Source organism: Terrapene carolina, unplaced genomic scaffold, assembly GCF_002925995.2.
Source record: "Terrapene carolina triunguis isolate 2854851 unplaced genomic scaffold, T_m_triunguis-2.0 Scaffold633, whole genome shotgun sequence".
Lineage (NCBI taxonomy): Eukaryota > Metazoa > Chordata > Testudines > Emydidae > Terrapene > Terrapene triunguis.
The window spans coordinates 666,178-680,068 of NW_020664984.1; the positions used below are offsets into that span (position 1 = coordinate 666,178).

The following is a 13,891-nucleotide window of genomic DNA, read 5'->3' on the forward strand; positions in this document are numbered from 1 at the left end:
CACCATCCGTGATCCCCTATTAGACATTAGCACATACTCCGTTTTGAAGTTTCTACTTCAGGCCATACAAGTTCTCCACTGGAAAAGGGATCAAAGCTCTTCAGACCTACAAATGATCTACTGGATGGGGGTGGGAAGGTCTAATAGGACTCCTTCAGACTACCATCCCACTTACTCTCCAGAGCTCCTTCCAGGATGGCCGGAGGTGCCTCATTAACTAGAAAGTAATCTGCTGTTCAGTATTAGGCCACTGGCTCACCCATTCATGGAGATATTTAACTTACGTAGGGAATACACAATTGTAGCTAAATTCAGCACCCTGTTCCATAGCTGATTTGTAATTCTAACAAAGTATAAGGAGAAATAGAATATTCTCCTCGTGGGAATGACCCACAAAAAATTGTGCTCATTAAATGGTCAGATTTTAAAAGGCCAGTGACAGTGATAAATTACTTTCCAACTTCAACTGAGAGAAAAGTTATGAGTGCAGCATGAACAAGTAAATGGCAATAAAAATATCACAACTGGATCCAGGTTGGGTGAATCAGCAGAAATGCTATGAATTCAGATATTATGAACTCCTGAGTTCATGAAGATGCTGCAGTTAATGGCACAGATCAAGTAGTGCTACTGACCTGTGATTAGAGTTTTCCCAAAGTAACAGAGTATTTTAAGACTTTTGCATCTGCATTCCCAGGACAAGTGGCAACTTTCAAAGTTACTATGAAGTTTCAATTTATGGCCTTTAAAACAATCTTTGAAATGCCAAACAGCACTGAAATCAAATTTATCATCTTGCTCAGTCTCTTCCAGCATTCATATTAAATCACAGGGTTTATTTTGTATATTACCTATTCTTTCTAGCATATATTTGCCCTATATATAGTCTTACACTCTAAAGTCCCACTTCAGTAAAGTAATTAGCCATATGTTTAAGTCCCATTGACTCCAATATCCCTGTGGCTGCTCTTTTGATTCTTTCAGTATCTTATGCTTCTGTGGCACTTTTCATGCCAAAAGACTTTAAATACTTTACATACTATCATGCAGATGTAATATTCCTCCCTTCTTTTCTCACCTCTTTCCTCCTCTATCATTTCAAGACCCAACTAAAAGCTATCACATTTTTCATATCTACCTTTCACTTATTGTCCCTATCTCAAAGTTTATTTGTGTATTCTTAATTCATTATCCGAGTATTATGTACTTCCCCCCCAATGTCTACCCAATTTCATATCCTATATATAAATACTTGTCCCAAATTATCATGTAGTGGAATGTGCTGTTAGACATCTGCTACGTTCCACACCCGTAAAAGTTTTAGATCTCTGATTTACTTTTCACCATTTGTGGTGCTTGATTACTTTTTGCATTTCACTCAGTTTGTCCAATAGCTAGGCTATTCACTGACCAAAGGCTTATGGTCCTAGTCCGTTTCAGTTCTAGTGCTCACATACACAATTCTGCAATGTTTGACTTGCAAACATTGCATTGAAATGTTCAGAGGTAGCTAAAAGAAATGAATTTCCTAAAATTAAAAAAAAAAACCATGGAAACGTCTATTAATAACCAGTCATGCTCACCTTCTGACAGAAAACCTTCCATTTTGTACCTAAAGCACCTGATGTATCCCAAACGTCCCAAACCGTCACTTGCAAGAGTGATTTATCTATCCTCACCACCCCATTAAGGTCACCTGATTTACAGTCTATTTGAAACAAGTCTTTCTTAGCCTTACCGTTTTGATCTCTGAACCATTTCACTCTTTAGAATTGTCCTTCTCTTCTGTTTAACCAGGTAGTCTAAATGGAAAGGCAAAGCCTGATAAAACTCTAAAGCTTACAAAAACAGTGAACAAGTTTGTTTAGAACAGAGAACTGTTCTACTATAAATCTCTGTGACGTTGCAGTCTATATGATTTTATGAAAACATGCTAATGAGTGTGACTATAATGTAACTGGAATATGCTTCATGCAAAAGGTCTCTTGTAAGTTATCATTACAAAGCTTATAATCTACTGAGTGTTGTCATCCAATTTGTATAAAATGTATCTTTCTTGTATCTGAAACTAGAAATATGAAATATAACTCGGAGGTCCTACTGTAATTATGCAAAGTGTGGTCCATTAATGGTGGCTTGGAATCTTGATGGCTCCCATTAACCAGGACAATTGGTTGTAAATGACTCTGCTTACTTGTAAGTCTTCCTGTATGTGTGTGTACTGGCAAGTGGGTAATGAAGTCTTACAGGGACATGTGATCATGTCACCTGAACTGAAATCCATCTTTAACCTGGTGCTTTTCCATTTAGAAGGAGGGGTGGGAACCCAGAGAGGCACAAAGGATTCCTGCCTTGTGCAAAACATATATAAGGGGGTGGAACAGAACAAAGGAGGCTGCAGTCATGAGAAATCCCCTAGCTACCACCCGAACTGGAACAAGGACTGTACTGGGGAAAGGATTGGGCCTAGACTAGAAAGGAGTCTAGTCTGTGAAAGAAGCTTATTGGAACATCTCTCAGGGTGATGTTTCATCTGTAATCAGTTTCTTGCTGTAGTAGGCTTAGATTTGCGTGTTTTTGTTTTACTTTGCTTGGTAATTTATTTCGTTCTGTCTGTTACTACTTGGAACCACTTAAATCCTACTTTTAATATTTAATAAAATCACTTTTTGCTTATTAATTAACTCAGAGCAAGTATTAATACCTGGGGGAGCAAACATCTGTGCATAACTCTCTATCAGTGTTATAGAGGGCGGGCAATTTATGAGTTTACCCTGTATAAGCTTTATACAGAGTAAAACGGATTTATTTGGGGTTTGGACCCCATTGGGAACTGGGTATCTGGGTGCTGGAGACAGGAGCACTTCTTAATCTGTTTTCAATTAAGCCTGCAGCTTTTGGGGGACATGGTTCAGACCTGGGTCTGTGTTTGCAGCACGCTAGTGTGTCTGCTCAACAAGACAGGGTACTGAAATCCCAAGCTGCCAGGGAAAATGGGCTCAGAGGTAGTCTCAGCACATCAGGTGGCAATCCCAAAGGGGTTTCTGTGACCCAACCCATCACAATGTCATTATTCATATGTACAATTTATATAAAATGGATAACTATCCTATTATAAGAATCTCATGATGCATATATAAAATGAATAATAATGTTAAAGAATCTAATCAGAAATATGTACACTTAGAATAATGTTCTTTAGGCAAACAGTGTAAATTCAGTATTTCCTATAGAGCATGAAAAGGCATAAACATGAGGCACCTCTGTTATAGAGCAGGTAATTAGCATTCTTATAACCCTTCTTCTCAGGGGGATTGAACAGCTCCTCTCGCTCGCTCTGCAACACACTCTGTAGCTTCCTTTCTTCCATGATGAGCTTCAGGCGCTTCACACGCTCCCCAGAGCGGGAGATGAAATCAGGGCGGTGCAATGCAAGAGCCTCCTAAGAGGGTAAAAAAAACCTCAGAGTATAAAGTAGTTTCAGAACATTCCTCCAAGCTGGGAGGGGATGATCAAAATATCTAACCCCATGAGTGAACCATGGCAAGCGTTCCTTTCAAAGAGTCATTCTCACATGGCACAGAATGTTGCATCCATTATGTTGAGCAATTCTCTGGGGGTCTTGTTAACAAGTACTTTGGTGTTAAACAACGTGAAAGCTAACTGACTGAGGAAAAGAGTAGCTGAAATAATTTGCAAAAAAGATGTAAACTTTAGTTTAAACAAGCAGGTCAAAGATCAGGCAGCCACACAAACAGGACAAGATACTGGTAACCACAGAATTAGACACCTCTATCAAAATCAAACTAAAGTCCATTATAACTATCTTTTTAAATAGCATATGTTCATTAGTGTTCACATTATGTTGGCTTCTAAGGAAAGCTTTAAAATGGGGTCTCGGCATTTCATATCCATTTTAACCCCAAGGTTTAGTGGTAATAAGAAGCTTTCAATATGCAAAGCCAATGAGTACTATCACTTGGCTGCATCTGAGACACCTTCCTTGAACTTCTTCCTGATGTGTGCTTGTGCTGACACAACTGCCTTCACTCTGCTCTACTCCTATATCTCAAGGCTGCAGGCGATTATGCCCTTGCTGAAGTAGGCCCTCTGGGTGTGAGACTCACTGCCCCTTAACGTCAACTTCTGTTCAACCCTCCTCACTTTTGATCATCACCATAAAACTGTATTTTCGCGTCTATATAATTTGCTGCGTGGGAACATGAAATCCCCATTTTAGTTTCCACTTCATAGGTAAGTTTCCTGTTTTTATTATATTCACTGTTTAAAATGTATCACACTCTTTAATCTTTATTACTACGCATCCATGGATACTTCTGCAGGGCAGCAATTAAAAAAAATTAACTTGCTACTGCTGCTGCTACATTCCTTCTGAAGCCCTGAAACATGAGATTTGATCATCCTGATTATCTTAGCTTGTACAGCCATAGGTGTTATAAAAAGTATAAAATTATCCAATCCTTTTTTTAAAAACAGCAATAGTGTTGTACTTGTTGACTACCTACAGCAGTGAAAGCAAAGTGGTGAAAATCAGGGCCACAAGTTTTGTTTCTATGAGCACCTAAACATGGCTTCATTTTCTTCATCTTTTCCCCTCTCTCCTCCAAAACTTAAAGCAAAACAAGAACCTCTACAGTGGAGTGTTCTTACCTGCAGCGTCATTTTCACAAATGGTCTTGGGGGCTTGTTCTCAACATCTCTTACTGGGACTACTACTGGTTGAATCTTGATGCTGCCTTGCTGCTCTTTCCAGTTCCTTTCTCGGAGTGGCTCTCTCCACGGCATTGTGTTGGCAAGTGGCTCAAACCAGGATGGACCTGGACCAGAAAAGGAGTTAGATTTGTTCTCCTTCCTAGAGTCGGACTTTAAATCCTCAGCAGGAACAAACCAGGAAACTCCTATTGAAAATATTTTTAGAGCCAAAAAGGAAAAATTAGAGAAAAATTTATTGTAAAGAATATATAATTTCTCATTTTCCATCTCCCTTTGAGCCTCTCTGTATGCACAGTGTCACTAAACACAATTAGAGGCCTGATCCTACTGTCATTGCTCATCAATAGTTCCACTGACTTCAATGGGACTATTCATGTAAACTCCAGGGCTGTTTCAAACAACTGCATTTGCCAAACACTAGAGAAAGACCTTGAGTCTCTATCAACGAACATGGATAAAATACTCTTTGAAATGGCTCAGCTAAGAGATTTCTCTTTACTTATACACTCATTTACTAATTATTTCACATTTCTAAAGCACCTGTGATCCCAAAGAGTCCTATGGTTCTTTAAAGATGTTTCTGAGGGCACACGCTTTTCATCTTCCAAAGCCATTAGGTTCATGCGAGTGCTAGGCCCTCCTGAGTTTACAGCCTTCTGGAATTTAAATACAACTAGAAGATACCCTTTAGAAGTTTTCAAGTGAAGCAGACACAAGACTGTGATGAGTAGGATTATCTGTTCCTAACCAAAAGATGATGAAAAATTGTATCAAGGGATGGAAAACAACGTATTTTAGAACATTTCAACAGCTATGCAGCTGAGTGTTGATGGGAAATTCAAATTAGGAGGCCGGACCCTGTCCTTCCCCAAGATACAACCACAGCTGAAGAGGGAGACAAGAACACTTCCTTCCAACATTATGACCTTCTCTTCATCTGAAAACTCACTTATTCCATGAAGCCCTCAATAAATGAATCAGTAAAGATATGAAATACTGAATATCATCATTTTAATATATGCAACTTCACAGAAATGCTAAGATGTTCACATGCCTAAACAAAGTATCCATGTGAGCGTATACTTGATTTTTCTTTTCTTGCCACATTCACTCCCTATATTTGTCACCATCATTTGATATATCATGTCCGAAATTTAGATTGTGAGCTCTAACACTTTGGGGCACTAAAAATAATCAACTATAAACACTTGATAAATGTTAGTGATTCCATTGCCTTTTAAAAAAAAAAATATAGTTGTGCCATTGTTAGAGACTGTTCTTACAGGGCCAGCTAGAGATCTCATGATTGTATACATTGTGTACTGGTAATATATGCTGGCTGATGTGAAATGTGAGCACTTTCCCATTCACATTGGGACTGACCTTGTGATAGCTGCGGCCTGTTGCTTCCTGTCTTTTTGTCCATGAGAAAATTGCCTGGCTGTCCCTCCTGTTTCCCCTTGCCTGCTGGGTTTCGAAAATCTGAAAACACACCATCCAACTGCCCAAAATCACCAGTGGCACAACTTGAGGGTTTCTGTGGCCTCGCTTGGCTAGATCTTGGGGTGGGAAAAGTCATACCAACATCCCGAGTGTTTTTCTTAGTTGCACTGTTCACAATCTCCAAATCTCCTGTAGTCAAAAGAAAGAAAAAGGAACACATTACTCTGGAGCAACAGTGACACGATACGCTACGATGTTGGAAAGCCCTCTCTGGTCCTTCAAACTAAGTAAGTGGCCTACTGCCATACCCCCGTGTACTATAACCATGTCAGATCTCATAAGCTAAGCTGGGTTGAACCAGACCAGAAGATTGATGGAAGACTGCCGAGGAACATCTACAAGCTGCAGAATGTGGTGTTAGTGATTCAGAAGGTGGTACTTGTGCAGGTTTTGTCAGAGTTTTTTGCCATTTTACTGTAATCTTAAATATGGGGCTGGAGGACTCTAAGGGCTGGCAAAAACAGACTCACGCCTTTTAAGTTATCACTCCAAATCCAGCTCAAGTTCAGTGACCAAGGGTTGTTACTATGTGATGATCCACGTGAAGTTCGTTTTGTGGCATCAGTCTGGCTCCCAGGGCAAAAGGTGTCTACATCACAACACCATTAATACAACTGGAACTAACTGATTCCCTTGTTGGCAGTTACAGCAAAGGTCAAGCACTGAATGGGACGAGGAAGTGAACTACCATCTCTCTGCTAGAGGAAGATTCCTGTATCCAGGTTGAGGCACAAAGGTAAGTCAGCGTATGCTTGTGCTGCTTACGTTTTACTGGTTAAACAGAATCCTTTGCTCAGGGTGGTCAGTCCAGCACTTTCCACGTATGCTAAATTTTATTTGTAAAGATTTTTAAATAGTTGGGATGCAAGGGAGAACTAAGAATGTGTAAAACTGAAGGTTAACCAAGGCTTAAGAAACTGTAAGCAACCTTGGAAAAATGTCATGAACATTTACCAGCCCAGACGCAAAGTTTACTTACAAAATAATGATAATGAAAAACAGGTATTTTGTTTGCCCATCAAAAACAGTCACTCATCCCTTAAAGTAGGATTTTGCAAGCCAGCTTTCAAGGAATGATGTAATTGAAAATTGCCACTGGGGGTTGTGGGGGAAGCCTGAACACAGGGATTATACCAATCAATGGATAAATCATATCTTAAGCAGAGGACAAGAGATGTTCAAACGGACAATACTGCAAACAGGGATATAGGGTGCTGTTGGCATGCTGACTAGACTGATAAAATAGCGAGTGCTTAGAAAGACATTCAGTGACTTACATACAGACAAAGGATCTCAGGAACTTTAGAACTCTTGCAAGAGAAAAATAACATGGAAGCTAGAGCTAAGTCACTTATTTGATACTGAGACGGATTAAAGGTCTGGGTTAGCAGAACTCAGATGAGCAACGACATTGGCCAGTAGCACAGTGGGAGCCACCACAATACTTCATTGTGAAAGGATCTAAGCAGTGCAATTTGTGGGCAGTGAATGCCCAGTGTACATACCTGTCTGCAAAGACATGGATTAGACTCTGAAGCAGCCCTCTACAATGGTTTTGAAGAGATGAAAGCCAGAAGTGAATAAGCAGAGAAGAAACTCACCTGCTTGGATGCCCTTGTTTAACATCCGTGTGTGTCGCTTGTTACTGAGGGCAGAACTTGGTCCCCAGGAACTGTTGATTGTAGCAACAGAATCTGATGAAATAACAGAGTCTGCCATCTAGAAAAAACATAACAGGTTCTTGGGGATCGCTATTTGACTCAAGTCAGCATGGGGGCAGGGGTGAGGGGTCAAGCTGCAAGGGAACAATAGTCACAAGTTCAGTTCTTAAAATGATTCAATTAACAATCAAGCACAAGCCTACAAACACCTTTCCACAACATTCTACACAATTCAGCCAACCTTGGCTTCCTTTTGTTTAGAAGAACGGACGTACATTGCTGGCATCCAACCTGCTTAACTAGGAGCTTCACTCTGCCAATTTTTCAGGTGAGAAAATGGCAATGCTGTAACAGCTCTGCCACCAGTAACTAACGCAATCAGCCACGAAATCCTAATGCACATCCATTCAAACATTTATATTATATGCTTTCTTAAAATAAAAACTGTTTTAGAAATGACATTTTTTAAATCTTTAACTTCATGCACTAGCACAGTGGCTCTCAACATTTCCAGACTACTGTACCTCTTTCAGGACTCTGATTTGTCTTGCGAACCCCAAAGTTTCATCTCACTTAAAAACTACTTGCTTACAAAAACAGACATCAAAATACAAAGAAGTGTCACAGCCACACTAGTACTGAAAAATTGCTGACTTTCTCATTTTTATTTTTTACAATTTTACAATTATAAAAAAATCAATTGGAATATAAATATTGTACTAACATTTCAGGGGGGTGAGGAGGCCAGTGGTGAGGCGAGCAGCGGATGGGCAAGGAGGTAAGCGGTGAGGCGAGTGGCGGGGGCCTGGCAGGGGAGTAAGGAGGCGAGCAGCAAGCCAGCAGCAGGGTGAGGCGGCGGGCGGGGAGGTCTGGCTGCGAGTTGGGGAAGGGGAGGTGAGCGGTGAACCACCAGTGAGCAGGGGTTCACACAGCGGGCAGGAGGGTGTCTGTGGCAGGTGGGGGAGTGAGAGGAGGCGAGCAGCGGGTGAGGGACTGAGGAGGGACACAGGAGGCAAGCGGGGGCTGATGGGCAGTAGGTGGAGCCCCCTTTGGGGAGGCTAGCCCCCAACTCTAACCGTTCCGCCTGCATCCCCCCACTCCCTGGCAGCCAGAGCACTGAGACCCCCCCTGCAGCTGGGGTCACAAGCCCCCCGCCAGGAGAAGCCCCAAGCACCCCCACCCTCTCGGCCAGAGGAGCCCCAGGCTGGCCGAAGCCCCAAGACTCGCCCCCAACACACACACACACACACCCCTGCCCAGAGGAGCTCCTGGCTGGCAAAAGCCAAGAACCCCCCACCCCCCTTCCCCAGCCAGAGGAGCTCTGGGCTCATCGAAACCCTGAGTCCCCCCTGCCCCCCCCGACCAGAGGAGCCCCAGGCCAGCCGCAGCCATGCCTCCCCTCCTCTCCCCAGAGCGAAGCCACCCAGATATGGTTTTCATTATTATTTCGACTTCTATTATGTCAAATCATTTTTAAATTTACTTCAGAATTGTTGTACAGACAACCACTTTTACCAAAAAAGCAAAAGAAACAATAATAAAAAAGACAAGAACGTGCAAAGCACCTTATTTGTATTTCTATTGTGTTAGGTCCAGTAAAGAATAGAGATAATGGCATTATTTTTATTATTGAGTCTGAAAAAAAAAAAAAAAACACCCCAAACCTTACATAAATAAATTACAATGATTTGGAAGTATGTATGTGCATATTACTTTAGTAACTTCAGGAAAATAAATAATTTTAGGGAAAAGTGTCAGTGTGGCCACCAGCAAGAGTTGGTGGCTGCACTCTGAGGCCACCAAAGATTTTGTTGTGAGAACCCTGCTCTAAAGTGAGCCACACATTCCCACCCTCTGGACCAAGGGTACCTGAACGCTGCAGGGCCAGTTAGGGGAAGGGACTATCCTGGAATGCTGATGTGTTCTCTTACTGCTCAGTAATGATTTCTGGTTCTACTGTACCAGAGAGAAAGCAAAGGAGTTTCAAAAAGGCATCAGTAAAGGTTCCCCCACTTTTCTGTACCCCCAAAAATCAGTGTTCTTTACTGAGGTGAAACCTGTCCAGAAAATAGTAATTTATAAGAAACAAGGAGCTAAGTGCCAAGGGTGGGAGGTTGCACAGGCACTAGTACCTTTTAGTTCAATATAAAAATAGAACTAGCTGCACTCAGATCTAATATTGAATGAGATGGCTTTGTAAGTTTGTATAATGATCTTATTGCCCTTTAAAATGTAGGGTCTTTTGTCTGTGAATATAATGCACCTAGTTACGCAAGCTTTGTATTCTGATTATGTAAATAGGGATAGGTTGGTGCTTAAATAGCATTGCAGTTATTGACAATGCTTCTATAGCCGTCAATTTTGACAATGTGGCGTCAAACAGCTGTTACAACGAAGTTAGTTGTGCTTCATTTTTAATTAGGAAACAGATTTTTCACACCTATCACAGTAATCAGTATTCTATTCACTCAGAATACTAAATATGATGGGAACGACAGGAGCTATATCTTATTGCTCATGAACTATTGTACCTTCATTGTCACCAAATCGACACAATGCATAATTTCAATAGCCACATTTAAAGGGCCTGGTTTTTATTCTCACACATACAGGAATGTGTCACTTTGCATCTTGTAAAATCAATTACTGCTCTGGCAGATTTTACAAGACAGATGTGGCAGATACACACCTGCATATCCGAGAACAGAATCAAAATGCAGATATACGTTCTGGGAAAACAGAATCCTTATTCTATATGCAGAACAACACGATTTCCCTTCCATCCAAACAAGCATTTCAGCATTCAAGAAGGATTAAATATATGCAGTCATTCAGCAATGAATATATACATGCTTATTTCCATTCAGACCAACTTCAATGCAAACTCTGGTTTTGCGGCTGGTGCCAGATATAGCTTTGAGGGGTGCCTTAGGAATGAGATAAATTATATTAGGGTATGTCTACACTACGAGGGTAATTCGATTTTACTTAAATCGAATATGTGGAATCGATATTGCAAAGTCGAACGTGTGTGTCCACACTAAGGACAGTAATTCGACTTTGTGAGTCCACACTAACGGGGCGAGCGTCGATATTGGAAGCGGTGCACTGTGGGCAGCTATCCCACAGTTCCCGCAGTCCCCGCTGCCCATCGGAATTCTGGGTCGAGCCGCCAATGCCTTCTGGGTAAAAAAAATTTGTCGTCATCCGTCCGTCACTAACGCCCTCCCTCCCTCCATGAAAGCGCCGGCGGGAAATCAGTTCGCGCACTTTTCTGGTCAGTGACAGCGCGGACGCCACAGCACTGCGATCATGGATCACGCTGCGACCATCGCTGCACTTCTGGCCGTTCTCAACACCTCGCAGCTTATCATACACCTTTCCCTGAGGCAGATGAAGAGAAATCGGGCGAGGAGGCTACGGCACCGCCGTGATGGCCTGAAGTCGGAGAGTAGCACAGAGCTGTCAGAAACCACGAGCCCCAGCGCCCAGGACATCACGGTGGCAATGGGTCATGTGGATATCGTGGAACGGCGATTCTGGGCCCGGGAAACAAGCACGGACTGGTGGGACTGTATAGTGCTTCAGGTCTGGGATGAATCCCAGTGGCTGCGAAACTTTCGCATGCGGAAGGGGACTTTCCTCGAACTTTGTGAGTTGCTGTCCCCTGCCCTGAAGCGCAAGGACACCCACATGCGAGCAGCCCTCACTGTCCAGAAGCGAGTGGCCATAGCCCTCTGGAAGCTTGCAACGCCGGACAGCTACCGGTCAGTCGCGAACCACTTTGGTGTGGGCAAATCTACCGTGGGGGTTGTTGTCATGCAAGTAGCCAAGGCAATCGTGAAGGTACTGCTCCCAAAGGTAGTGACCCTGGGAAACGCGCAGGTCATCATAGATGGCTTTGCCGCGATGGGATTCCCAAACTGCGGTGGGGCTATCGATGGGACTCACATCCCTATCCTGGGACCGGACCACCAGGCCAGCCAGTACATCAATAGAAAGGGCTACTTTTCAATGGTGCTGCAAGCACTGGTGGACCATCGGGGACGGTTTACAAACATCTACGTCGGATGGCCGGGCAAGGTTCATGACGCTCGCGTGTTCAGGAACTCTGGTCTGTTTAGACGGCTGCAGGAAGGTATTTACTTCCCAGACCACAAAATAACTCTTGGGGATGTGGAGATGCCTACAGTCATCCTCGGGGACCCAGCCTACCCGCTAATGCCCTGGCTCATGAAGCCCTATACTGGCGCCCTGGACACAGAAAAAGAACTGTTCAACTACCGGCTGAGCAAGTGCAGAATGGTAGTGGAGTGTGCTTTTGGCCGTCTCAAAGGGAGATGGAGAAGCTTACTCACTCGCTGTGATCTCAGTGAAACCAATATCCCCATCGTTATTGCAGCTTGCTGTGTACTCCACAATCTGTGTGAGAGCAAGGGGGAGACCTTTATGGCGGGGTGGGAGCTAGAGGCAAATAGCCTGGCTGCTGATTACGTCCAGCCAGACAGCCGGGCCATTAGAAGATCCCAGCGGGACGCCCTGTGCATCCGGGAGGCTTTGAAAGCTAGGTTCCTGAGTGAGCAGGGCAACCAGTGACTTTTCAGTTTGTGGACAGAAAAGCTGAACCTGCCCCCGTTTCTTTACCCAGTTCATTTTGACTATCCTCTCCAGTTACATACCCCCTTCACCCCCTTCCCAAAAAATAAAATCATTTCGATTTTGTTAATGAACACCGTTGTCTGTATTGCTGTTTTCGCGGGAATATTTTAAACCGGGGACGCAGACTGTGGTGGGGGGCGGGTTCAGTGTTCTGATGCAAATGATGCTTCTAAACTCCCGGAATGACAGGCTCCGCACTGGTGGACTGGTTATTTCAATGGAGCCTGCCAGCACTCCTGGGGGGGACTGTGTGTATGTGTCGGCTATGTGACTTTCTGGCAGGGGGGGTAGGGTTACAGATCTCCTGCTGCGTGGATCTGTGAGCCAGGATAAGGACCGCTGCATAAGATCTGTAACTGCCCTCCCCCGCCACAAAGTCACAGAGCAACCCCCCCCCCAGAACATGAAAAACACCTCCCAGACTGACCAGGGTAACCAGTGACTGCACTGTGTATGTGTCCTGATGCTGGACCTGACACCGCCTCTGTACCCTGCTAAAGGTCACTGTCCTGTCCAATTACCAAGACCCTTCCCCCCCTCCAGACAGACTCTCCCTCAAAAGAACCTGACTGAAACAGTAATGGACAGAAACAAACATTTTATTGCGAACCAGACATGAAACGTGGGGGGTGAAACTTGGACGGGGGCTTGTGTGAGGTGGGTAGGAAAGGACTTATGAAATTTTGGGGAATGTCAGCCTTCTAGTGCTAGAGCAGTCTGCAGGGGTTGACTGAAAGTTTTAACGGCCCTTGCTGCCCCTCCTTCTTTGGACTTTGGGTGAGGGTGGTGTGGGACTTGGTGGCGGGTGAGGGCGGTTACAGATAGACTGCAGCGGGGCTCTGTCCTCCTGCCTCCGGTCTTGCAGAACATCCACAAGGCGCCGGAGCGTGTCCGTTTGCTCCCTCATTAGTCCAAGCAGCTTTTCAGTAGCCTGCTGGTCCTCCTGACGCCACCTCTCCTCCCGTTCCATGACTGCTCGGTGCATTTGTGACAAGTTCTCCCTCCACTGTGTCTGCTGGGCTGCCTGGGCTCGGGAGCATCCCATTAGTTCTGAGAACATGTCTTCACGCGTCTTCTTCTTCCTCCGCCTAATCTGCGCTAGCCTCTGGGAGCGTGCTGACAGGCTGGGTTGGGAGACAGTCGCAGATGTGTCTGTGTGAATTGTAAAAAGGGAGTGAATTCCTGAGACAGATAAATGAAATTGTATACAAAGAACCTAGTCTTTCTCTGTGAACAAGACCATGCACTGCACCTCTCACATGCGCACTCAGGACAAGGTCGAATTTTCGGCCGTCGCCTTCAGTGCCTGTGGACTTGCGGAGGTCTTGGAGTGT

General features: G+C 43.9%; 1 protein-coding gene across 2 annotated transcripts in view; it reads right to left on the minus strand.

The window, feature by feature from the left end:
• ALMS1 (ALMS1 centrosome and basal body associated protein) overlaps positions 1–13,891 on the minus strand; it is a 95,674-nt gene that overhangs the window by 19,850 nt on the left and 61,933 nt on the right. For both annotated transcript variants that reach the window (XM_029913435.1, XM_029913434.1), the window contains exons 11-15: positions 7,839–7,956; positions 6,118–6,366; positions 4,672–4,919; positions 3,262–3,442; positions 1,739–1,802 (exon numbers count right to left, since the gene is read on the minus strand). In XM_029913435.1, the coding sequence (XP_029769295.1) occupies positions 1,739–1,802; positions 3,262–3,442; positions 4,672–4,919; positions 6,118–6,366; positions 7,839–7,956 (860 nt within the window). The remainder of the gene's footprint in view (positions 1–1,738; positions 1,803–3,261; positions 3,443–4,671; positions 4,920–6,117; positions 6,367–7,838; positions 7,957–13,891) is intronic.